Below are 26,121 nucleotides of genomic sequence, written 5' to 3'. Positions count from 1 at the left end.
GTGCTCTATAGCAGGTTCTGTTGGGAAGTGCCAGAAGCCCTGTTGTCCAGATACAGAAACATTCCACATGTGTAGGGTGTGTGAGAATTAACCCTGATAACCTCAGCCTTGATCTCTGTGCATTTTGCCATCTTTTCTGTACATAGTTTATGACAGTTCTTTGGTCTGCACCATTCACCAGCTTCTATCACACCACAGCCATCTCAGTTGTTCAGAGGAAAGATAACAATTGAAACAACTGTGAGGTGGGATTTATATTGCCTTAATTTACTGCACTGGCCCTCCGTAGCCTATACCCCTGATTCTACTTAGACAACAGTCCAGTTAAAGAATCTTAGTTAACTGGGGATGCGAGGGACTGAACACTGGACCTTGTGCATGCAAAGCATGCTCTGGGTGCTCCTGTTTATTTATAGTTAGATTTAAATTTGGCCTTATGCTTTGGTTTCTTTTTGGTCTTTTGATTTACCGAGAAGCTAGAAGGTTGGCCTTTCTTAACACATAACATAATGCAATGCTTATTTCACAAAAGTAAGAACATACCCGTGTAGTCTTCATAACATTCACAAGTATAGCCTCCTTCTCGGCTTCGGCAAAGGCCATTGTTTCCACAAGGGTTAGAGTAGCACAAGTCAATCTCCGTTTCACAGTAGTCACCTGTAAACCCAGGGGGACACCGACACCTCAGCCCGTTGATGGGGTGTATGGGTCGGAAGAGGACAGTGTTTGAGCTGATAAATGGAGCAGAGCTGTCAAATTTAAGTACGGACACACACTTCATGTAGTTTTCACAAGGTTCTCGCAGACAAATGTTGTCATCAAAAGGCAATACCCGCTGGGTAGATATCAATGTTAGGAGTGTCCTGTTGAGGTATATCTGCTCCTGAAGGTCCTCCGAGGGGAAGAACTTGTTCCGAATGCCACCAGGAAGCAAAGCAGAAAAGGTCACATTCAGAATATTGGAGCTGACATCTGTGTCGTTTTGAATATTGAAAACAAAAATGCCCTCTTTGGTTGTCGACAGCACAGTAGCCACACCTTCCACAAAGAGAGCAAGCAGTGGTGAGAGAAACTTCTCTTGGGACATGTTTTCCAGTCGTACTGTGATACTGTTGGTCAGCATGTCATCGGTAATGATCGTCACCCGTAAGGTGCAAAGCGCGGTAACACTGTGAATGCCATCTATGGAGGAAAGAGAGAAGAATCAGAGGTGTTTCCAGAAACATTCCCAAGTGCTTACACATGCAGGCACCATCAAATAAGGGGTGCTGATTCATATCATGCACAAGAGCAGTAAAGATTATGCCAGCCAACATCTCAAATGGCCAGTGGTAGTTCAGTGCTGTAAAGACTCCACAAATGGCAGCAGCCAGGAGGACCTGGCCCACTGATAACTGTGGGGTCAAAATGAGCCCTGACAGCATGGAAATGGGTAGGATCAATGAAATTATTTAGAATGGAACTTTATGCATTTCAGATCAGTAGCTGGCAGCTTACAATACACACTATGAAGTTCTTGCTTTCTACACAACACCCACATTATCCACTCAAGCAGGCTCAAATTCAAGGAGCTAAAACCAAAAGTAGACTTCCGTCAGGAGGGATATGCTCCTTAAGTTTATTACAACTTTGAAATTGCAAATCTAGCATTGTATCCATTCAATAATTTTATGCAACAATGCATTTTTGAAAATAAACATTTCCCATAGAATAAAATCATATTTTAAAGAGTTTAAAGAAAAGAAACTGGGAAAAAACCATGAAAAAATATGGTGGTCAAAAAATTTTCCACCCTACATGACTGCAGTTAATTTTCTGAGATTTACTTGTGCAAGCTATACGGCCAAGATAGTTAAATAAAGCAGAAAACTGAAATACATCAAGTAAAGAGGAATTTCATCTCTAATGCCCATAGAAAATTGTTTTGGTTTGTTCTCCATCTGTTATCTCTAATCTATCTGCAGCAAAAACCTAAGGATGACTTGTTTCATCTTAAATCCCAATGTTTTTAATTGACTTGCTGCTAAGTATTACTTTAATAGTCTATTATTTATATTATTGCATTTTCTGTGAATGTTCTTAACCACCTTGAGTGCTGTTTTATAGGGGATTGGTAGGAAATAAGTTATCCCCATTAATAAATAAAATAAATGTGCCCCTCATCATAATAAACTCTTTGCTCACTTATCTAATACCTTTACAATTTTGAATTAGAGAAGCAGTAGGTGAAGGCCATTACTGAAAATGGTAGTGAAAGTTTCACAGATTAATCAACAGAAAAAACAATCTCATGTGTTTCTAGTGCGTATCTCAGAAGTACTCACAGTTCAACGCAATGAGGAATGCAGCCTGAGTGATCAACTCTAATCTGTTAACTGTGTATTGTTCATATAAAAATATAGTAACTATATTAAAATTACCTACAAACCTGAGTAAAACAATCCATCTACTTGCCTTTAATGCTATGATGCAGTTTATCTATGTCAGTTTTGTTGCAAAATTTTAAAAAACCTTTTAAGCTGAACCGTTTAAGTTAGGAAGGACTATGGATCTGAATAAATACATTAACCACACCAGCAATAAACATTTTCAGTCATTAATGATCAGCCTAGACAGAAGTTCCTAAAACAGGCTTGTCAGGTTAACCAGTAGTGTCTTTTGCATCTTTTAACATCAATCATTCTGAAACCTGATTATCAAGCAGATGCATAGCTGGAATACTTAAAAGTATTCAGTAGCAGCGGTATATTGCAATGAGCAGGGGCATCAAAGACTTGGTGCCGTTCATCAAGTTGCCTGCATGCTTTCACTCATAGTCTGAACACCCACAACCCCAACTTTATTTAAAAGGTAGATGTCTCATTGCAATTAGCATTGTCTTTATCTTGATGTGAAGAGATTGGTGAGCATTTGGATAAGTCTTAAGGGGGAAAGGAGAAAAGCCAAGTCTCTTCTCCTGAAGAGCTCATTAGTGGAAGCAACTTCCTACCCCTGCACCCCACCATATTCTCCTCCTATATTGGTCAACGAAACTGTACTCAGAACGTAACATATTTGGGTTAATTAGCTATTTAACCCATAGTGTGCTTCAACCAAAGTAAAAATTGCACCGCTGTAACTAATTCTGCAAATGGGGCTGGCTTTAACTGTGAGAAACCTTGGTTAGACTAAATATCCCCCCCACCCCCCAAATGGTGGTTGCCAAAAACTCCAAAAGCAGAATCCTGACATGAGAATAGATCAACAGCTGATGCTTATAAATGTAACCATTTCTAAGTCCCATTGATTTCAGTAATAAGGAGTTAGGAATGTGCTTGAACCACAAAGAAATAAGGAGTAAATAATTCCCAGGCTATCTCTGACTCGCCTTTCAAACAAGGGAATCAATGCACCATCTTTAAAGCTCTGAAACAGGAAAATGACTGCTAATAATATTGGTAACCCAGAACCACTAGGAAAAAACTATGGATTTTCTTGCTGAATTCCATGGCATGTGAATTGAACTTAAAAGGTACAGTTCAGATATCATTTAAGAAAACAGCGAAACTCTTGTTGCTTTTAACAATAAATGTAGATTCAGTGCATGGGCACAGTGTGGATTTCAGCACAATAGAAATATAGGATGTAACTTATTACAGTAAATGAACACAAACAACACTAACTAATCATTCAGGCTTACTTTGCAATAACTGCCATCTAGATATAAGCCTCAAGTTGGTTCCTGGTTCCTATGCAACAGGGGGTTTGCGTGTTTTGCCTCCTGGCAGCACAATGTATTATTATAGTTCCTCTCTCATAACTACAGTGAAGAAAAGGTACTGAACAAAGAGCTTTTTTTCCCCTTAAGAAAAGCACAATGATGTATATCACATGGTATGTATACCAAGAAGACAAAATATCATTACTGTGTGAGAAACCACTGGAGTCCAGGAACTGTCATAATCAATATCAACTGTCACAATACACAAGACGGCTTCCCCAGAATTCCCAGCATCTATTCTGACACAGTTAATAAATCACCATAAAAGGCACAGCATCAAGACACCATACAGCTTTGTCCTCCAAAAAGTGAGCACAAAAGGAAATTGGACATGAATGCAAGCAGCTATGGTGATGCTGAAATACAAACTATAAAGCAGTTTAAAATAACTTTGTTCAATCCTACAACACAAGGATAGTGGAGTATTGAAAAGAAACCATATTTAAACATAAATAAAAGACTTTTATTTAAAATTGTTAGCGCAATAAGCAAAACCATGTTTTTGTCAGACGACTGGCCTCTGACTAATTGCTATAGGCCACAGCATGCGATAAAATCAGTTTGTTAGAAATTGTTCACTTAAAAAATAGGAGGGACTTGTGCCTAGCGCTTATGAAAGAACAATACACCTTATTCTGAGGGCCTCCGCTAGAATGAAAATGCAATGAGCTAATAATACAACCCAACTCCAGCACTTGTTGCAGCAACAAACTTGCTGAGAAGGGGGTCATCAACCTCTGCCCCAGCATGAGGCATGATGTTATAAAGGCTCTGCTGTGATGTTATGACTGCACCACAAAAAACTGAACACTGACACAAATGCTGATGATTAAAGACTGTGCATTAAGGTTTAAGCAACTTGTTTAAGCTGGGGGATATTAACTATAACTGTACATTGAATCTCAACTAAGGAGAAATGAAAGGCTGAAATTTTTAATGTTTAACACTGCAGTCATATTAACCACCTGTAAGTAAGTTCCACTGAATCCCATACAACATGCTTCTGAGAAGACTTGCATACTTATGTGCATTTAACATGCACATTCAGCTTTATGCGCCTGACAAAAAAAACTAAAAAGGGGACAGAAAGGGGATGAGTGTCCAGGAAAAGACTTTGGCAATCCCACCCACTATTGAACCCAATAGGTTTTGATTATACACAATTTTGGCTTTAGACACAATCTTGGGAATGTAACCCCAACGTGAAATGAGAGTCGCCTGTACAAAATCCCAGTCAGTCACTTTGTACAACAACGGCAGCTGACCAGATAAAAACTCATACAACTTTGGAAGCGAAATATAGATAGTCTTCCACCTCGGGAGGCACATTTACTGTCGTACTCCAAGTATGACAATGACAGCAATCTTATTCCCATTTTCCCAGGACTAAGCCAAATTGAATTCACTAGGATTTACTTCTGAATAGACATAGTTAGGATTGCAGTCTCTAAGTCTGGATTCAATTCAACAAAATCTTTCTGAATCCTTGGATGAAAATAATATAAACAACTGAGGAAATATTATTAAAGAAAAGTTGAAAAAGTCATTCCAATGTTCTGTTCCATTTATGTAATTTGCAGGGAGACTGTTTTATTTTAACACACAAGCACTCACCATGAATCTTTCACTGATATCTTTTTAAAATATGAGTCATATTTATCTTTGGTGATTATGGCTGGAGATCTGGAAATGCTTCATAAAAGGGAGGCAAATGTTTTGGGTTTCTTAAAGCGCCCACTTACAAGATATCACCTTTGTGGATGTCTGAATAGTGTGACTAAATTAAGAATATGACCTCAGTAAGGAAAGGAAAACTGGAAAAGGAACTGCATTTCCTTTGCTGTACGTAAAGGGCAAAAGCTAATTCCTTTGCCACAGGCAGGAAATGCCAGCTAAATGCAGAACCACTGTCCCTAGAATTGGAAATAACTTTTTTTTAAAAAAAAAATGCATTTCCCTATTTCACTCAAATAGGAGAATCTGCAGACAAATAGGGAGATTGTGATCTATGGACAATCCAGTCAGCCAGGAGATTCAGGATTGAGTCTGGTACCTAAGGAATTGAGTCTGTTCCCTAGGGAATTTGCAACATTTTAAAAAGACCTGCTTGAATTAACTTCCAATTTATCAAACATATACCGCATTTTGAAAGTCTTTCGATGAGGAACATGTGGTTCTCCAGATGTCACTGGGACTGCAAGTACCAACAGCCTTGAACACTGGTCTTATTGGCTGGGGATTATAGGAGTCTGAGTCCAACAACGTCTAGAGGGCCACAGGGTCTATCCCTGCTCTAAAGTCTTGTTTGCGCAGATTTGGTAATTTAGAGAACCCATAGGAACAAATCACACACACCCCAAGCCTTTCTAGATACTGTGCCTTGAGCTCATGTACTCCTTCCATGCTCTATCTCACGTGGATGCTGTAATTTTCTCTTTTACTTTCTGGTTTTCACAGACTAGTTTCCGGCTACATTCACATTGGGAAGACTGACTTGCACAATGCAATGTTTGCCAATTAGAAAACTTCTTCCAACTGTTGTTTCCAATTTTATTTAAGAAGCAAACTGTGGTTTACATACAGCATAGTTTGCCCAATTAAGACACTCTCTGGTTTGTGCAAACCAATCAGTCTCCCGCACCATAGAATCCACACCACAGTCCCCTGTGCGCGAGACTGATTGGTAGAAGTTGTAAACTATCTTTCTGGAAAGCTTTCTCTCTTGCTCCTTATCTTCTCATTGAGGATCAGTTTCTCATGAATTTCAGGATTTGACACATTTTTCAAACCATTTGAGAACTTCTGCTTTAAGCAGTCATTTTCCATATACAGTGGTGCCTCGGGTTACGTACTATCCTCCTTACGAACGCTTTGGGTTACATGCTCTGCTAACCCGGAAGTAGAAGCTCCTGGTTGCGAACTTTGCCCAGGGATGTGAGCGGAAGTCGCGTGAAAGCACGTCTCGTGTTAAGAACAGTTTCGGGTTACAAATGGACCTCCAGAGCAGATTAAGTTCATAACCAGAGGTACCACAGTAAATAGTTTTAGCTCAGACAGTGCAAGGAGAGCAAAGTGCCTATGTAAAAAGCCAACTCTTGAAGGCAATGTCCTGCTTATGAGCAGGAAGAATCTCCCCCCTCAATATAAAACATATACATTAACACTCAGAAAGTATCACATGTCATTAATTTTGTGCAAAAATATAGCATTTATGTTTAATCTTTAACAGGGCATCCCTACACAAAACACAAAAATCACTTCCACCACGTAACAACTGATTTTGGAGTCAACTGATTTTGGAGTCAGCATGATTCACATGATTACCGTAGCCTAAATATATGGGATGCATAGGTCTATACTCTAGTAAGAGCAAAGATTTGTTGCTAATTCATGTGCAACTGAATTTGTGCTCACCTTCTCTCCCCTGCACACTCAAACCAAATACACACACAAAAACGAATACAGTTTGCACCAATAACACATATTAACTAATGCAATGTGGTAAAATGAAATCCTCACATTTGTCAAACCCTTTGCTCACTTTCTCTTGTTACAAACTAATTCACGCAACATAACAAAAGGCTGCATAATGGCTACCATTCTAGTACAAATGACCCTGGGGTCGCAACAACTCTGTTTTATCAATGCAGAACTGCATTCTTTGCAACCCCAGCTACCCCTAAAGTATGTGCTGATAAGGACAGAAGCATCCTATCAATGGGACCATATCTCAACAGTTTTCACACACAAACCCGCCCAATTCCTTTTCTTATGCTCAAATACAAGTAGCTTGCAAGCAGCTGCATTCCAGGCCCCTCTTTGCTTATGTGCTATTGCAGCTGCTGTGGCATGACAACAGTCCCTTAGCATTACGGCCTTTAACCACTATAAGTCTTGGTTTACAGCCTTTCCCTCCTGCTGACCTGCCACAAAGCAGCCGCTTCACTCAGTCAAATGGGTTTTCTCATTGGAGTGTTAAACAAGGTGCAGGTTTTAAAACCTCTTCTCATTGTCAGAGCCCTTGCCTCTGTTTCATCCGCTGACCTTTGATCTGCAATTACTTCTGAGATGCCTGAGGTCTTCTGCTCCAGACCTGCCTACTGAGCACATGGTGTCAGGAAAAGGGGGGCATGAAATCATCACTCAAGACAGCAAGCAGGAGTTTCTTCCTGATAAGCCCTGAATACCTTTCTCTTTCTCAAAGGTGCATTCATAACTAGTAACATCAAGCAAATACCCTGTGTCATATTGTAAGACTGGTTTGCAAACCCCAGATCACTATGCCTCTCATCTGTAGGCAACGGTGTATCGGGAAATTTTTAAAGTCTATTTTTTTTACAATTTTTTACGTACTGCAAGCTGCTCAGAGTGGGTGGGGTATAAATAATAAAATTATCATTATCATCATCACCTCATCCAGCTACTCACTTAGCAATTGGTTATGGAATGTGGGAACCATTCCAATTAAAAGTATTGTAGCTGATGTTGCCCAGTGTGAAAGCTCTTTCCATGGCTCATTCTCTCACACAAGCGTGTGCTTGATGGAACAATGCATGTGTGAATCAACTTCTCATATTAATATCTCACCTTTCTACTCAGGAGCTCAAGGCGGTGTATGCAAGTCTCTTAGGGAGTCTCTCATTGAGTCACTGAGCTACACAGCTTCAGCAAGATTGCTGCATCATGTGCCTTCAGACCCCTCCCTGGATAGATGAGATTTCAGCTCTCTGTCTGGAGGCATGATGCATGATTTATTTCTGGTAGGGATTGAGGGAATAGAGCAGGCATAGGCATAGCTAACAGGACCAGTGGCTAGGGACGATGGGAATTGTAGTCCCAAAACATCTGGAGGGCCGAGTTTGCCTATGCCTGGAGTAGAGCATGTGTGGGGAATATTTGGCCTTCCAGGTGCTAAGCTACAACTCCCATCAGCCCCAGCAAACATGACCAATGGTCAGGGGGGGAGTGGGGGGGGAGCTGTAGTTCAGCATCATGTAGCAGAATGTTAGAGAGTGCTAACTGCATGTAAAGAACTAGGCAACTCCTTCTTAGGTTCTGCTTCACAAAGCTATCTTTCAATTTACAGTGTTTATTTCTGTGTAGCTTGTCAGTTACGGTTATGACATTTTCTTTTAACAGGGTGGGGCTGAAACAGCTGTAATATTCATAATGGACTTGACAATAAATTACCATGAATTATTCCAAACAAATAAGAACAGAGAGTTAATGTTCACATTATAATGATGTCTGAATGAATCATCTTATTTGGAAGTGGGTTTTAAGTGGGTTCGAGGGTGTTTTTGCGAAGGGGGTGGAAACAGAATGCTAACAATTTGAAATTATTCTTCTAACATTACAGATGCAGGAGCAAAGAATAAGTCAAGAAAATTAAATAGACACAGAGCAAGTGAGGTGTTCAGATGTGATAAACTGATTTTACCCTGCACCAAGTTTCACAATCAGCTTTTAGTACTCAAAGAAGGAGAAACTGTCACTATAAGGGAAGACAATACTTCTCACAGGAAAATCCTTAGTGAACCATGGTCCTCATCACTGAGACTAAAATAATTTTGCTGTGAAGTGCCATGGCTGCACTCTCTTTCACACACACACCATATACAGTGCAGAAAGTCAGGGAAGAGTCATGAGTTGATGGGCCAAGGAATGTAGATGACGACTGGATGAGCACCTGATGCACACCACTTCCTGCAGAAAAATCCTCAGAATGCTACATCTTTAAAGCCTGCAGCAGTGTATCTATAACCACAAACCATATTTCCCTCAACTACTTGCTGCTTGCTCATTTTACTCAAAACAAAAGACTATTATGGCTACTTAGCACACAGGCAGTGGGGGGCATTAAAGTGCAGATTAGTTCACCTTGACTTGAATGTTGAATGGAGGAAGGAAGATCATGAATAGGTCTATTTGTGCAAAAAGGAATTATTTCCACCACTGAAGTTTGCAAGAAGAAAACAAAACTCTTATTTTCATTTCCCCCCTAAAATTGTTTAAGGGAGTATTTTAAAAGAAAAGCTCCAAACACCTAAGGCAGGATGATAGCCCCTCAGTACTACAACCCCACATGTTCTGATGAGTGATCTGATCAGAAGGCTCCAACTTTGCCTTCATTGTACAGAATGACTGCCTATTCTGTACCTCTGAGTCTTTTTAATTTCGCTTTGAAATCCAAATCCCTCTAATGCATGGGGCTCTCACAGAACAAGCAAGAACAACGTGCATTTCTGAAAAGCTATCCACTTCTTACAGTTACAAAAATGGCTCCTCTGCTTTCCAGTTTCCTAGAAGCATCTGCTGGAGTCTTTTGTTCTCTCTAGTTGAAAGTTTAATCTGTACAAATTCACCTCAGCCTCTGCCCATAGCCAGCATCCACCTGATTTCTTACTTACAACCTGTTCAGGGGTTGTTCTACTTGTCAGCTCTGCTTGCCACTAACTCTGGCTTTCATTTACCGTTGGTCTCCCTGCCTTCTGCCCAACCAGTCTTTGTAGACATCAGCCACCACAGGCATTCACTGAACACTGAGATATCAGGCTGAAATTTGGTACACAAGCTCAGGACGCAATTCTGCATTTCAAGTTTGAAAACCCTTGCCATCTTCACACCTGACGAAAGTGCAGTACATAATGCAAAACAATATCTCCCTTGAAGGCTGAGACACTGGCATCAAACTAGCTGTGCACATTCAGAACGATGTTCTGTGTTTACAGTGCAAAGCCCAGCTTGACCTCTTCCACATTCTTGAAGTGTCCAGGGGGGAATGAAAGATGTACAAAACAAAACAGTATTTTCCTTGAACAGTATCAGAAAGAAAGTTGTTTTGTTGTTATTGTTGGCATAATGGATGTAGCCAAGGGGGGGGGGCAGCTGCCTTCCCAGTCAATCAAAATCAATACAAATCAATACAAATCTGAGGTTCTGCCACCCCTAACAAAAGCCTGCCCCCCCCCAACAAAAATTCTGGCTACTCCCATGGTTGGTACCAGCTCGGCTGCAGAAGGAAGTGTACAAGGCGCCAAAAGTTGGTATGCGCATTTCAAGCACAAACTACAGCTCTGCACCCATTTCCAAGGGCAACACCAAATACACAAACATTATGCAATGCAATACGTCACCCAAAGACTGAGAAATCAGAATGAAAGTTGCTGTTCTCATTCAGGAGGCCATAATCTAAGCCCTAGATCCATTATTAAGCAGGTAGAGAGAAAGTGAGGTCTTTTGAATGGTTAGCTTTACTGGCTTAATTGGTTATTCAATTTTTTATCAGTCTTTTGATCGTCACAATTTAATATTTTGGAAACCTCTAGAGATAGATCATGCGAGCAGTTTCAGTAGATATGTATATAAATAGTGTTGAAACCAGGCCTAGTGTACTTTTCTCCCTAGCCATGGTATATGCTACAAATCTAACCCTGTTACCTAGAAAAGCAAGCTGAAAAGGAAGAGACAAAAGCAAAGATCTAGCCATGGATGTCCATCATGATTGACGAAACTAATTGTTCCCTACTTGAGAACAGTTGCAGTCTGGAGAGGACTAAGTTCACTACAAACACATCACAGATAAGCAGCAAAAACCAAACAATAAAACAGACTCTGAAACATTAAGACAAAGAGCACACTCATGCCACAAGTTATTAAAATCAAGAAGATTTTAATTAAGAAAATATGGAATACTGAATTGCATTTCAGAAATTTAATCATACATTTCCCCAACACTGTACATTCTCTTACTCCAGATGGTAAAAAAATAGATCAGATCTTAAGTGTAAATTCCATGTAAGCTCTTGTATTCAATGGGCATATACATATAAACGTATAGAGCAAAGATCAGAATGCAACCCATTAATGTTTACAAGCCTGGATGTATGAGATATTAAAGAGTGGAAAGATCACTTCTTAATACTCCATTACTCTAATTTCTCTTCTTAAAGCCTTTGCATGAGTAATCAGAGGTGCTCAAGCAAACCCCATACAGTACCTTTAATTAAAATGTCTGTTTCTGAAAAGCTCTATCTCACACTAATCTCTCTGTGTTTAGCTGCTAGCTTTTCAAAACAGGGCACAACAACAGATGTGTGCTATGAGAAGAAAAGCCAGATAGCAGCAGCTTAGCTCAGCAACCCACTTGCCTTTGCTAAAGTTTTCTTTTCTTTTAAGAGGCTCCACTGCCAAGCCATGCACAGCTGATCAGTGGCATTCATTGGCTCTCTCTCTCACACACACACCCATTGCACCTGCTGGTAGACTGAGAGCTTGGTGAAAAGTCTCAGACTGGAAGACATGCAAACCAGCCCTCAGCAATGTGGACTGATACTTTCTCCTTGATTCAGTAATAGTTGAACAATGATCACAAAGTCTGCCTGTTTGTGTGTGCCAGAACCCAGCTTTAAACTAGCAGAGCGCATCCAATCAAGTAGTTGCTCCATTTTTGAACTGGTCTTTGACTGTAATAATAAATTGTTGTTGTTGTTGTTGTTTTGTTATAGTTGCTCCATTTTATTTTGCTTAATGTCACCTGTTTTTTAATATTTGGTATTTTATCACATCTCTGAAATATATTTCGAAATACAGAACGAATTAAGTTTGTAACTAGAGGTACTATTGTATTTTGAAAGGATGCATCCACAACTGCATGAACCCCAACCTCCATTCTTCACCATGTGCTCAAACAGTGTTAGAAAATAGCATAACAACATTGTCAACATTCCTTGACAACATTTATTTTTAAAACTTCTCTCTTATCTTCCAGGATGAAATTGCCCAAGACAACTGCCAAAATTACTTAGAACATCCATTCAAAATATAACAATAAATCTACAATAAATGCTACAGAAATAAAACCAGAAGAAGAGATAGAAGATAAAAGCAGAACCATCCAAAAATCAAAACAGCAATAAAAGAACCCAGCAAACACTAAATAATAAGAAAGCAACTGAAACTGCAAATAACTAACAGGAATGCACTTTCCTAATACCATTATTTCTGCTCTTAAAAACTGTCACGTAAAAGTTAACTAGAGACTACTAAAAATTGTATGTGTTTGCTCTAGTGGAACTGAACCACACAGTGGCTAAACTTTGCCTAATTTATCTGCCAAATGTTGTGTGCTTCAACCCAGTCTTCTTCAAAAATGCCAGCCCAAGGATGCCCTTTGCAAAAATTTGTTTTATGGTCCTTCACATAACAGTATTCACAATAAGATATTGTCTAAATTGTGCATGTGTCTATATATACACAATTGTAAAACTTAAACTGGCAATACATACTTTACAGAAGCCACTGAAATAATGATCAGTCAAGCAATCTGACTGCAAAAACTTTTCCTGTGATTCCAACAATGTACAAAATAGACAGCAGGATTGTGCACTGCTTCTTTTGAGGAGACAAGTCAAAGAATGACAATAAGCATGATATATTACCCTGTACAAGGGACATATCACTCATTGTTGTCAACACAGAGACTACTGATTTCCAGGGGAAATCTTAGGTTCCTTACAGACCTTAGAAAATAAGTGAGGATAGATCATGTGACCTTTCCTAAGATTCTTTTGGTGACAAATGTGGAGAAGATTTCCTGATATTTTATGCTAGGAGACATAATGAAGGAAAGAAATTATAATTTTAATTATAATCAAGAAGTGATGCTTCTTTTGACAACCCGCCAAATATACGATTACTATATTTTTATCTTTATTGTCATTGTCCCTTGCAGAACAATGAAATTGAAAAACTACATAAAACTACCACAAAACTACATAAAACGACCACAAAACTACATTAAACTACATAAAAACTACATAAAACTACTACAAAACTACATAAGACATTTAAAACCCCCTAAAAACTCTAAAACCCCATGCTAAAATACACTATACTACAGAGACCCCTTATGCTGCGTTTAGAACCAGATTTGCATTTGCGTAGAAACTGATTCTCAGGCAGCTAGTCCTGGCCTTTATAATCCTATACCTTCTTTCAGAAGGCAGAAAGAGATCATTTCCAGGGTGCATACTATCGTGTGTGTGTGTGTGTGTGTGTGTGTGTATATATATATATATATATATATGCAGGTTTTGGTGTCCTCGGGTGTCTTCCCGTGTAAAAGTTGGGGTGTCTAGGCGACGTTTCGACGAGGTCTCACTCGTCATCTTCAGGCTGGTGCTTTCGGCTTCTTGTTACTGGAACAGAGCGGGATCTCAATGTTTGAGTTCCTATAAATACTGTAGAGGGGGTGTGGTGTCTAGCCTCCAATGTTCTGGGCAGAGAGGAAGTTCCCAGGCTAGTGTGCCTTTTCTTCTTTTGTTCCTTAATTACTTGAGAGATACCTTGAGTGATTTCTTGAGTGATATCCTGAGTACCACTTAGGTGGGTCATTAGGTGTGGATTAGTTGCTAAAGTCTTTGTGTCTTGACCTCTTGAACTTTGTGAAGAGTTTTCCTGAGAAGATGGCTGTATTGCACTTAGTTGTGCTTTGGCTTGGCTTCGTGTATAGGGGCGAGCTGTGGTTTTGTGGCTTGTGTCAGCCAGATCTGTGTAGGGATTGCAGGGGGGTGCAGCATCCGGAGGTGCCACCATGGATTGGCTACTGGATGGTGTCAGTAATTCATCTGTGGAGAGGGTCTGGGTTTGGGTCTGGTGTGGTTGATTGGTGTTGGCGTTCTGTGTGCCTCTGGATCTGGTGTCAGTTTTTGTGGGGAGGGCTAATTTCCAGATGTCTGGCAAGCGGGATGTGTCGTCACGCTTGTTCATGTTGTGAGGGTGTTTCTCTATCTCGATGGCTTCCATGATTATTCTCTTGTGGTGATGTTCCGTGTTAAAGAGCAATTTGGAATCTGCAAAATTAATTTCGTGTCCTTGGTTTTCCAACTGGATCTATGAAATACCCTGCAAAGTCTGCCCAGCCACGTACATTGGACAAACAAACAGACGAATAAATGCACGTATCGCAGAACACAAGAATGCCGTCAAAAAAGAAGAAAAAACTTCCTCTCTTTTCCAACACATGAAAGAAACAGGACACGAAATTAATTTTGCAGATTCCAAATTGCTCTTTAACACGGAACATCACCACAAGAGAATAATCATGGAAGCCATCGAGATAGAGAAACACCCTCACAACATGAACAAGCGTGACGACACATCCCGCTTGCCAGACATCTGGAAATTAGCCCTCCCCACAAAAACTGACACCAGATCCAGAGGCACACAGAACGCCAACACCAATCAACCACACCAGACCCAAACCCAGACCCTCTCCACAGATGAATTACTGACACCATCCAGTAGCCAATCCATGGTGGCACCTCCGGATGCTGCACCCCCCTGCAATCCCTACACAGATCTGGCTGACACAAGCCACAAAACCACAGCTCGCCCCTATACACGAAGCCAAGCCAAAGCACAACTAAGTGCAATACAGCCATCTTCTCAGGAAAACTCTTCACAAAGTTCAAGAGGTCAAGACACAAAGACTTTAGCAACTAATCCACACCTAATGACCCACCTAAGTGGTACTCAGGATATCACTCAAGAAATCACTCAAGGTATCTCTCAAGTAATTAAGGAACAAAAGAAGAAAAGGCACACTAGCCTGGGAACTTCCTCTCTGCCCAGAACATTGGAGGCTAGACACCACACCCCCTCTACAGTATTTATAGGAACTCAAACATTGAGATCCCGCTCTGTTCCAGTAACAAGAAGCCGAAAGCACCAGCCTGAAGATGACGAGTGAGACCTCGTCGAAACGTCGCCTAGACACCCCAACTTTTACACGGGAAGACACCCGAGGACACCAAAACCTGCATATATATATATATATATATATACTATTTACCTAGAAAACCCATCCGTTTCTAAATTTAGAATCACTTGTTAACCAAATCAAGATCTTACTTAGCTAGAATGAACAAAATTCCACAATGTTATCCAAGGCATTCTATTCCCAATGTTCTTTGATAAACACTTTGTTTCCAACTTAGTACAGTTACAAGGTCTCATTTGAAGTTCAAATTACAGCTTTCAAAGCTAAATAGGATGCTGAAGACTCTCTTTCACCCTAGCTCTAAGCTACTCTCTACCTTGGGTTATGCAAAAATCACTGCTTTCCATTCATGGAATTTTGTTGCTTAGATTACTGGCACCCCCTCGGTCCACAAGCATCCTTATATCTGTCCTTTGCTTAGGCACATATTGGTTTGGATCCTGTAGACCAGGTCTCATCCACCTGGTGCTCTTCAGATGTTTTAGCCTATAACTCCCATAAACCCAAGCTAGCACTGTAGTAGACTGATCTAATCTATGAATGACTGCAAGTGGTCTTTGGTCACTGAACTTCACCTGTCAGAGATAGTAACTCAATGGTCACTTACCTCGGCATGAAAAAAGAAAGATATTGCTAATAATTACTGACTCTCTCCCACTTTACTTCAATCTTGTATTTACTCCTAGTACAGTGCAATCTTGACACTGGCTTCCTCCCTTTCACCCTTCTAGTGAGAACAGGGTTTTAGCTAGGCTACCATTGAGCACGGCCAATAAAGTGAGATTAGTGCTGCAACCCCAGAGTTGGCCACGACTGGACCTAGTGGTCAGGGGTCCCTTTACCTTACCATTGAGCAAGCAATAGGTTTAGTTGCATTCAGTGCCTGTCATACTGGCTGCTGTCATAGCCAATGAATTATTATAAATACCATTTTCTTATGCAGACATGACAGAAACTCCAATTACAGCCCATTCAAGCTCAAAGAGACGTGTGTGTGTGTGTGTGTCCTGTCTTTATATTCGTAAGAGGCCTCCCGTGCACTGTCTGCCTTTACTCTTCCTCACCCATGTTATTTCTAATCTCTATGGTAAATCATATACTTCTAATTTTCTCAGAAAACATAAGAGAAACAACAGGATTGGTCCTTTAACAAACTTTTGGACACTGTTTACTGGCACCACTCTATTTATTGACATAGGCATTCAGCTAGCAAAAGGAACTCAATGATCCAGGAAATGGTTTCACTGGAACACCTCTCAAGGTCAGCATCTCATTGATCCCACTGGAACTAGCCAACTAGAAAAAAGGCCCAGACTGTAAGGGTATACAGTATGTGTAACCAAGAGGTATTCCACAGTAAAAATAGGTGTTAAATTTTTGTTCTTCATCCACAGTACAAATTTCTTCTAAGCCCATGTTTGTGTGTGTTACAATGTCTTCAGCAGAAAGAGAGGTCAGACAATAATCACAGAAAAAGCTACAAGTGCTGCTCTTACAAACTTTCTGAAAATGTAACAATTCACACAGGATCTATACAGTGGTACCTTGGAAGCCATACAGAATCTGTTCCTGTAGTCCTTTTGACTTCCAAAACCTCCAGAAACCAAGGTGCAGCTTCCGATTGGATGCAGGAAGCTCCTGCAGCCAATCGGAAGCCGCGGAAGTTGTGCCAGACGTTCAGGTTCCAAAGAACGTTCGAAAACTGGAACAATCACTTCCAGTTTTCAATCATTCGGGAGCCAAAACGTTCAGTTTAAAGGCGTTCAGCTTTCAAGGTTCCACTGTCTGTCAGTTACAAACAATTACACACCCAGTCACACCTGATCTTTCTAACTCCCAATATTATGGAGATAGGAAACTTGGTAAACTGGAGAGACCAACAGCATATAGCACAAAGGGATGGGAATTGAGAGCTGAGTTGATGGAAGATTTCACACCCCAAATCTGAAACAGGAATAGTAACAGTTATTGTTGAATAACTATATCTACCTAGTCACCTCTCAGTTTTTTATGCCTTAGGCAGAAAATTTATGTTTCAAGGATTTTCATGAGCAACCCTGAAGACTAGAAACTTGCAGTTTAGAATGAAAGCTTAGATTCTCCACATTCTGTGCATGCCAATCAATGATTGCTAGAAGAGGCCATGTCTTGCACAATGTCCTAGACACCCTACTCAAAAGTAAGGAGACTCCTACAACTAGTTTCCAAGTCCATTATACTTTGACTGTTTATTTCACAAAGCAAGTACAGTAGCCATGACTGCTGCTGTACAGAATGGATTCTGTTACCATACTGAGACATAATTGTGTATTTTTGTTAAACTGGTTTGGGTGGTTATACAGTAGTTAAAATCCTAATGACTGACTAATCCAGTAAAATGTTTGAAAAGTAAATGGAGCACATCTTTAAAAAAACCTGAAGTCAAGCAAATCAAGTTCCATAAATACAAAGAGTGTTGGAAGTAAAAGCTTCTGAATTTTATTTAAATATTTAAAAGCTCACCTGTACACACATGCAATCACTAAATTGACATTTCAAAAGTTATTTTCATGGAGGAGGGGGAGCTGGGAAGGTATTGAATTCTGCCCATAAAGGAAGCCTACGGCAGGCTGTGCCTCAACAGCACTTTCAATTACCTCTCATAAGCAGTTGCTTTAAAACACACACACACCCTTTGACTCAAGTATGTGTCAAGAATTTTACAACCAGTGAAAGATTTAGGAGCTTGGTTTGGCTTTTCATAGGCAATACCAGGTATATGGAGTGTGTTTTTAAACTGAAGAACAGACCCAATGATCTCACAGCTTTCTGCTCTCCCTACATCTCTGCTCACTCATCCAGCAACCTGTACGAACATATCATGATCTAACATATTCATCTGACTCACAAATTAAGGCATACAGCAAGAATTGCTTTTATGTCTCTAAAGCGAGCGGGGGGGGGGGCTGTTATCTTCTTCTAGGATCTTATGAGGAAGTAACTGATTGTTGGCAAAAGTTTGATTAAATGAAACCTTGGGAGCTAACCTTGAAGGGTAAAAAGGAACATGCGTTAAGAAAATCCACAAGCAGAGGAAGATTACTTGCCACCACCTGAAGATGAATTTTGCATTTTGAGAGTTACATCCCTTCTGAACACCAGGCAATATACAATCTGCTTCAACTGACTCCACCTAGTACACCACCCACAATTAATCCCTGGCTTTGCTAAATTAAAGACTGCCACGATTCTCTTTACTTCTACCCACATGTCAATGATAGTGGGTGACTTTTTAACCTGCACTTACAGAGCCCCTTTCAAAGTGCTCTATGAGATAGTATTTTGCAAGGAGCTTGACAAACCCAACGTTCTCCAGCTGAATGGCAGTGTCTGCAAACCCTCTTTCAGCTGAAACAGGTTTTTATCTGCCCCAAATGATGTCAGGTATAGGGCAGCTGGGTGCAGTTTGGCCAAAATGGCCTGGTGGGTCTAATTTGGCCCACAGGCCAGAGGCTCCCCACCCCTGCTTTGCAATATATAACAGGGGTAAACAAAAGGTAGATTTGGACCTATGGGCAGATCTCAGTAGTGGTATGCAGTACAGCAGAATGGATTTGGGCTCTCAAACTAAACAACACCAACAACAAAATTGCTCTCCCCCTTCTAAATAAGTTTCTGAGATGAAGTAATCCTGGTGGGAAAAAATCCAGCAGTGGATTTTTGTGTGCTAGGACTGTGTGACTACTAGAAAAAACAAATTCCTGAGCTGGGCATGTGATCAGAGTCACCCTGGGTGATATACAACTAATACTCAGTGACCTATGTCTATTGATCCTAATGGAGCTATTCTTGAGCTTGGTTTCTTAGTTCTAAGAGTGTGCCCCCCATCACTATTTTGCACATGGCTCCAGTTGGTTCTATTGAAAAACCAAAGTAGATCCAAAAAGCCCGAACTCTACCTGCCCCAATGTTTATGGAAAGCATAGGCAAACTTGGCCCCCCCAGATGTTTTGGGACTACAATTCCCATCATCCCTGACCACTGGTCATGTTAGCTAGGGATTATGGGAGTTGTAGTCCCAAAACATCTGGAGGGCCAAGTTTGCCTATGCCTGGTTTATGGGAACCAACACACCAATTGCTGTTCATGTTCAGTATATGTTTGTTCATAGTGGTAAACTGGGTTATGCTAGCAAACGTCTGGAACCTACTAGAAAATGTATCATTGCATAGGTATTGATATTTCACAGGTTTCAATGTGTGTAAAAAGACACTAGCCTCTTGTCCCCACCATTATCCATAAGCCAAGTAGTCACATATCTTCGGTATCTCCCACCAAGTATTTATTTAAATGCACAAGTAGTTAAGATGCCTGCCTGGGAAACATGACATGGGCTCTTGTGGCTGACAGGGCTGCCTATAGCTCTTTATTTGTGAGAAGGAGCCAGGGGCCACTCTCAGGGGAGAGTTGATAAAAGCTGAGATGCTTTAGCCATTTGTCCCTTCCCTCCATCTAAGGGGCCCATACCAATGGGAAGATGACCATCCTCGCTGATTACACATACACGGGTTAGAAATACTGTGTTGTTAGAAATTATGTTAGGTTTGTGGTGTCTCCTTTGGCTTTTGAAAATTCGGTTGAACATTTGCCTACTCCCCTCTTCCTTCTATTTTTAACAAAGTTTCAGAATTGGACTAGTGGGATCTGTGTGTGTTTGCCAGACTCAAGATTCAGTTAATGGGACAACCCTAGTTTCACTCTTTTTTCTCGGACTGTAAGTGACTAAATCATCTAAGTAAGAATTAAAGAACTTAATTCAAAATGTGCACCTCTTAGGCAAATAAAAGTGTTAAACAGAAATCAGTGTGTTTCGGCTACTGGCCAAGCTGTTTGACTAAGTACTTTGTGTGACAAAGGAATAGCAAAAAGGGCTAATCAATGTATGTTACTTGTTAACTATTCATTTTGATTGCAACAACCTAATCTCTTATCTCTGTTTACTTAACACAAAATAAAAATTTGGAGAGTGAAAACGTGCTACTTGACAAATTCACTAAGTATTTTAAGGTGGGACTTAGGTTTGCTCTGTTAACTTAATACACTGTAGGTCACCGGCTTCCCTCAAATAGAGATAATGACCAAGACTTCTTATGTGGTGGGGAAATCTTGTATGGAAGTGTGGAAGGGTCCTTTCAACTATGGTGGGGAAATCTTGTATGGAAGTGTGGAAGGGTCCTTTCAACTATCAAAATGGAAGGGACCTTAATATTTACCCAGAAAAGCTTCAAGAAGAGTATGAAGCTGACCAAAAATGGAAATTCTGAAAGAGCTGAGGATGAAGTGGGACCTAATCTGGAAAAAGGCACTCCAAGCTGCTACCACCCACTTGGGCAACCAAGAACATCTCCTAAGCTGAGAACCTGATTCTTAAAAGGAAGCACAGCAACATCCAAAAGAGGCTGAACATTCACACTAGATCGGTTCCACCAAACAACAGTACTTCCTTCTTGCCTGGGTTTAGCTCGTTTGTTTGCCCACATTCCATCCGTCATTGATTTCTCTCGTTTATCTGACAATACTCTTCCAAAATTCACTGTTGGATTTGTTTAGGCCATGGATGGGGAAGCTGTGACCTTCCAAATGCCATTGAACTTCAACTCCAGTCAGCATTGCCAAAGGCCAGTGATGATGGGAACTGAAAGCCCATCCCAAGGTATTAAGTCAGAATTGCAAATAAATTCTAATTTTAAAACAATTTTTAAAAAGAAAAAGAAAAAAGAGCTTCTGTAAAGATTTCTTACCCTAGTCATCTGGGGAGAAATTCTGCTCACCTAAAGCAATTAGGCAAGATTTTACAAATTAGGATAGAAGATTAAGCGAGTTTACTTTTTTTAAGCCCTCGAAAGCAATCCTTCTCCTTTGGCTGTAACTCAAGATGACCAAGAGTACAGAGCTATGCACGTCTTCTTAAGCGTTCCGCTGAGTTCAAGGGCTTACTCCCTTGTAAGTGATAATAGGACTGAAGCCATAGGATGCAATCCTACAACACTCACCAGGGAGTATGTCCCACTGAACTCAAAGAGCCTTACCTTTTGAGTAAGACATGAATAGGACTGTGCTGTGATGTAAATAGGTGTGTGCACACAGGTATGGCTGCACTGCCTACCCATTATGAGAAAAGCCTGTCCCTTCCTTCTTACTGCCAGCTGTCCAGTTCAAGTAGTGACTGGGAATACAAATTTCTCTATGGAAAGTAGAAATGGGACACTTCAGCCTCTGCTCATCTGTTGCCCTCTAAACATTTTCAAATATCAGCCTCAGCCAGCACAATGAGGTTGGCATACAGTTAAGGGTTAATTATCTTTTCACGTTAGCACTACAGTATAATCTAACTGAAAATTTGTAGGGTAGTTATTTCAATGTCTGCCTCTTTTGTGTGTGTGTGCATCTGATAAAACATTCTTGTTCCCGAAAACGTGTGCCATAAAAAATATGTTAAATGTGCTACAAAGTTCTTTCTTCTTTGTGCTGCAAACAACTGATACAGATATTCCTCTGGAAGCTTTTCTTTATTTAATTTTCTTTTGCTAAAAACTGCCAGGTATTTTTTAAAAACAATTTTTATACATAAACAGAGAGAAAGCAAGTTTATTTTGAAAGTAGTATGGTACTGTTTACTGCCAAAATTGCATTTGTTGATTATTCAACTGCGCTCGAGAACAAAGGAAAGTCAACTTAATAAGTTTGGTGATTAAGATTTCTGGGCATCATTGAAAGAACTTACAGAATAATTAACAGACCTCGGAATAAGTCAATTTGCATAATTACAGTTTAGATAATTAAGGTTATTTCATTGTACATAAGGGCTAAATATGCACCACCATTCACAACTCTGTGTTTTCTATTAGCAAACAGTTAAGTTCCATATATATGGGTTGATGACATTATCTTGGGCTTAGCCAGCCTGTTAACATAGTTAGTAGCAGTTATCCTACATTGAGGGCCATGACTTTTCTTCAGCAGGGGATTATACAATTTTCAGTGCTGGTGGGAAGAGTTTTTAAGTCCATCATCTGCTACACTATTTGCTTGCTTCAACCTGCAGCCTCAGCAGCACGTGTGAGTGTGTCTATGGTTGTGTGTGTGTGTCTGTCTATCGATCAGTGTACAAAAACAATCAGAGAACTATAAATAGTGTGGTTACACCCTGATGGTGGCTACAATCCAACAGAGACCTGGTGCAATCATAATACTGCCAATCTCTGAGCCAGGGTTTAAAGGCTGGAAATTGCAAAACTACACATTGTCAGCAAGCTCGCAGTCTTCCTCTCTTTCCTCTTCTCTTCTCTTCCCTACCTGACATCTCTTGTTTACTTTAATCCTGCTTTACCGATCCATCTTCAGCAGCACTAACCATAGTTAACAACAAGCGCTTTCCCTCTAAAACCCAATTCAAACCTTGGCATCAACTATAGTTAACATGTTTTCAGGATATAAGCCAAAGTGAAACTGTGTCCACAATACAAGTTTAGAGTGAAGACAAAAATATAGCACCTCCTCATTTCCAGCATATATATTTCCTGTTGTATCTTTGTACACTGTAAGTCACCAGTTACCATTTTCTGGGTCTTCTGCTAAGCACAGAACAAGCTAGCATGTTATAGAGGACAGCGTCCTGGTCTGAAGCTCTGTGGTTTCTGTGGCTCTCCTGATGTTGGTAGACAATGACTCCCATCATACCTGGCCATTGACCATGTTGGCTGAGGCTGATGACAGGGGCACAGATTCTAAAATGACCTAGGTTCAAATCTGCACTCAGCTATGAAGTTTGTTAAGACTGACCCACTTCATAGGCTTGCTATGAGGATAAATATCCCCATGGCAGCTACCATGAGCTCCATTGAGGATGGGCAGGATACAGATATAATAAATAATAGTACAGGCTCCTAAATAAATCCACCCTAACTGTAAAACCTTCCATCCACCCCCGCTCGGCAAATTACTAGCTCCTCGGCTTTTGCATCTGTAATGGTCATTTGTGTCCTAAAAGATACTGATTCCTTGCCCGGTCAACTGGAGACAATTTTTACTCACCACAGGTAACCAGGTGAGTGATTGCTTACAAGTCTGTAATAATAGTAATTAACTGTTTATTAAAAACAATGACTTGCCTAAATATCGACAACACTGAAATAGAAACTAAAGTTTAAGAGAGCAGCAGTTTAAAGCCAACTGTTTTCATCTACAACAACTTTACCGCAAAAAACAGTGGAATAGCCGTTAGCACACAAACTTGGCTATTTGACCCAGTGGCTTTCTCACAAGCCCATTGAAAAAGAGCATCTCCATTTCCTAGACATAATATAGTCAGGAGGAGAAAAGCTCAATGCAATGCATTGGGGGCCCCTTTGCATAATACTGGAGCTTCTGCTGTTTGCTGCCAACAGCTTTCCCTCCCACTAAGTCAACGCAGACAGAATCTTCCCCTCCAGTTAAACAGGTGCACATGTCACAAAAGTACGTTAGCAACAATCTGAAAGATTTGTTGCCAATCAACTTTAAGGAATGTCACTTTACTTAAGCCTCAATTGAAAGAGATTTTTGCATATTCAGAAAGAGAGGCAAGCTATTTTTAGAACCTTGTGTGTTAGAGAATTGTAACGCATGCCAAGGATTGAATAAAAGATCTGGTGTCCGCTGAATAAGGAAAGAAGTTAAATCTTACATTTCTTGCAGTGCCTGTTCACAGTAATGTAGAGGTTTGCAAGTAACTTAAAACTTGCCTGTTTGCCCCTGAAATAGTTCCATTCAGCTGACACTAATGAAATTAGGAAATGAAATTAGGATGTTTTATATTGCTTGTGGATTACACCTTGTCATAAGGAGGGAGATAATGAATGAAACAGGACATAGCATTATCCCACTCTCTCAAAAACACCATCCATATGCAAAGCAACATTGCTCAGTTTGGGCACTGGACTTGTGCTCATGACCCTCAATTAAAAACCTGATTAAAAACTAGCAAGGAAGTGATGGCCAGCTTGGCCAGAGAAGTGACGACTTCCTACTTGCAAGAGGTAAAGGTAAAGGTAAAGGTACCCCTGCCCGTACGGGCCAGTCTTGACAGACTCTGGGGTTGTGCGCCCATCTCACTTAAGAGGCCAAGGGCCAGCGCTGTCCGGAGACACTTCTGGGTCACGTGGCCAGCGTGACATCGCTGCTCTGGCGAGCCAGAGCCGCACACGGAAACGCCGTTTACCTTCCCGCCAGTAAGCGGTCCCTATTTATCTACTTGCACCCGGGGTGCTTTCGAACTGCTAGGTTGGCAGGCGCTGGGACCGAGCAGCGGGAGCGCACCCCGCCGCAGGGATTCGAACCGCCGACCTTTCGATCGGCAAGTCCTAGGCGCTGAGGCTTTAACCCACAGCGCCACCTGTGTCCCCTACTTGCAAGAGGGGATGGTCCCTATTTGCCTAAATAAAGTAGTGGAATGTCAGCTGATTCAGCCCATATTTGAGTTATCTCCCTGAATTAGTTGGCAAGTTCAGACATTTTGTTATATCATATACAGTTTTTAATTTTAAACTGATGTTGGCGTTTGTTTTCCTTTCCTTTTTATTTTTGGCTTGAAAATAATATAATTCAGCAGAGATTCTATTTACTGAAATACCTTCAAAAACTTGGTTGGAAAACTACCATCAATGTTAGAACTGTGCTTAATGGCCTGTGACTCTAGTTATTTCTGCATTAAGCATAAAAAACAATGGAGCAATCTCCCTGTGTCAACCTGGAGGTAACTAAGCCTGACTTCACATGGGCTTATGTCCAAGAAAAAGAGAAAATGTTTTGATTTTCCACCCTGCACATTTCAGATACAATCCACCAGTTCCCTTCAGTGATAACACACCAACTGGTTAACATGATATTCACATAAGCAATGCTCACACAATTATTATTAATTATTATTATTATTATTATTATTATTATTATTATTATTACCCCACCCATCTGGCTTCTAAAAGTTGCGTAGTTCTTTATCCCCTTGACATCTGACCCATTCCACAGGGAGGGTGCCACTGCCAAGAAGGCCCTCTACCTGGTTCCCTGTAACTTCACATGTGAGGGAACTGCCAGAAGACCCTCAGAAGAGGACCTCAGTGTCTGGGCTGAGTGATGAGGGTGGAGACGCTCCTTCAGGTATACTGGGCCGAGGTCGTTTAGGGCTTTAAAGTTCAGCACCAACACTTTGAACTGTGCTCAGAATCATACACATTTGATTTTTAATAATAATTAAAAATCAGCTTCGAACAAAGTTGAAATATTTATTAAAACTTCAGGAGTTTATTTGTGAGACTGTGTCCAAATTGAGTTATTGAAAAGCATAACAATCTAGATTTGTTCTAATGTTCCCTAAACATTTTTGGGTCAATCTATTGTGCCTTGCACAAATCCTGCAAAAATTCTGGGAATTTGACCCAAAAATGTATTGATTCTCCATTTACATAAACAGGTGGGTTGGTAAATTTTGTAGACTTGCTTATAAGGTAGGTGCGTCAACTATTAAATATGGGCAGTCACAGTATTCCCAATATTCAGTTCT

The 26,121-nt window shown here is 40.5% G+C and overlaps 1 protein-coding gene across 3 annotated transcripts in view; it reads right to left on the bottom strand.

Annotated features, from left to right (window-relative positions):
* The window catches only part of CELSR1 (cadherin EGF LAG seven-pass G-type receptor 1), a 157,217-nt gene that overhangs the window by 93,221 nt on the left and 37,875 nt on the right, over positions 1–26,121 (bottom strand). For all 3 annotated transcript variants that reach the window (XM_083701225.1, XM_083701226.1, XM_083701227.1), the window contains exon 2: positions 544–1,182. In XM_083701225.1, coding sequence (XP_083557351.1) covers positions 544–1,182 — 639 coding nt within the window. The remainder of the gene's footprint in view (positions 1–543; positions 1,183–26,121) is intronic.

Source organism: Podarcis gaigeae (assembly GCF_964106915.1).
Source record: "Podarcis gaigeae genome assembly, chromosome: 10".
In the NCBI taxonomy this organism is placed as follows: Eukaryota; Metazoa; Chordata; class Lepidosauria; order Squamata; family Lacertidae; genus Podarcis; species Podarcis gaigeae.
The sequence above is the reverse complement of the archived record's forward strand: the minus strand, read 5'-3'. Positions and strand labels throughout refer to the sequence as shown.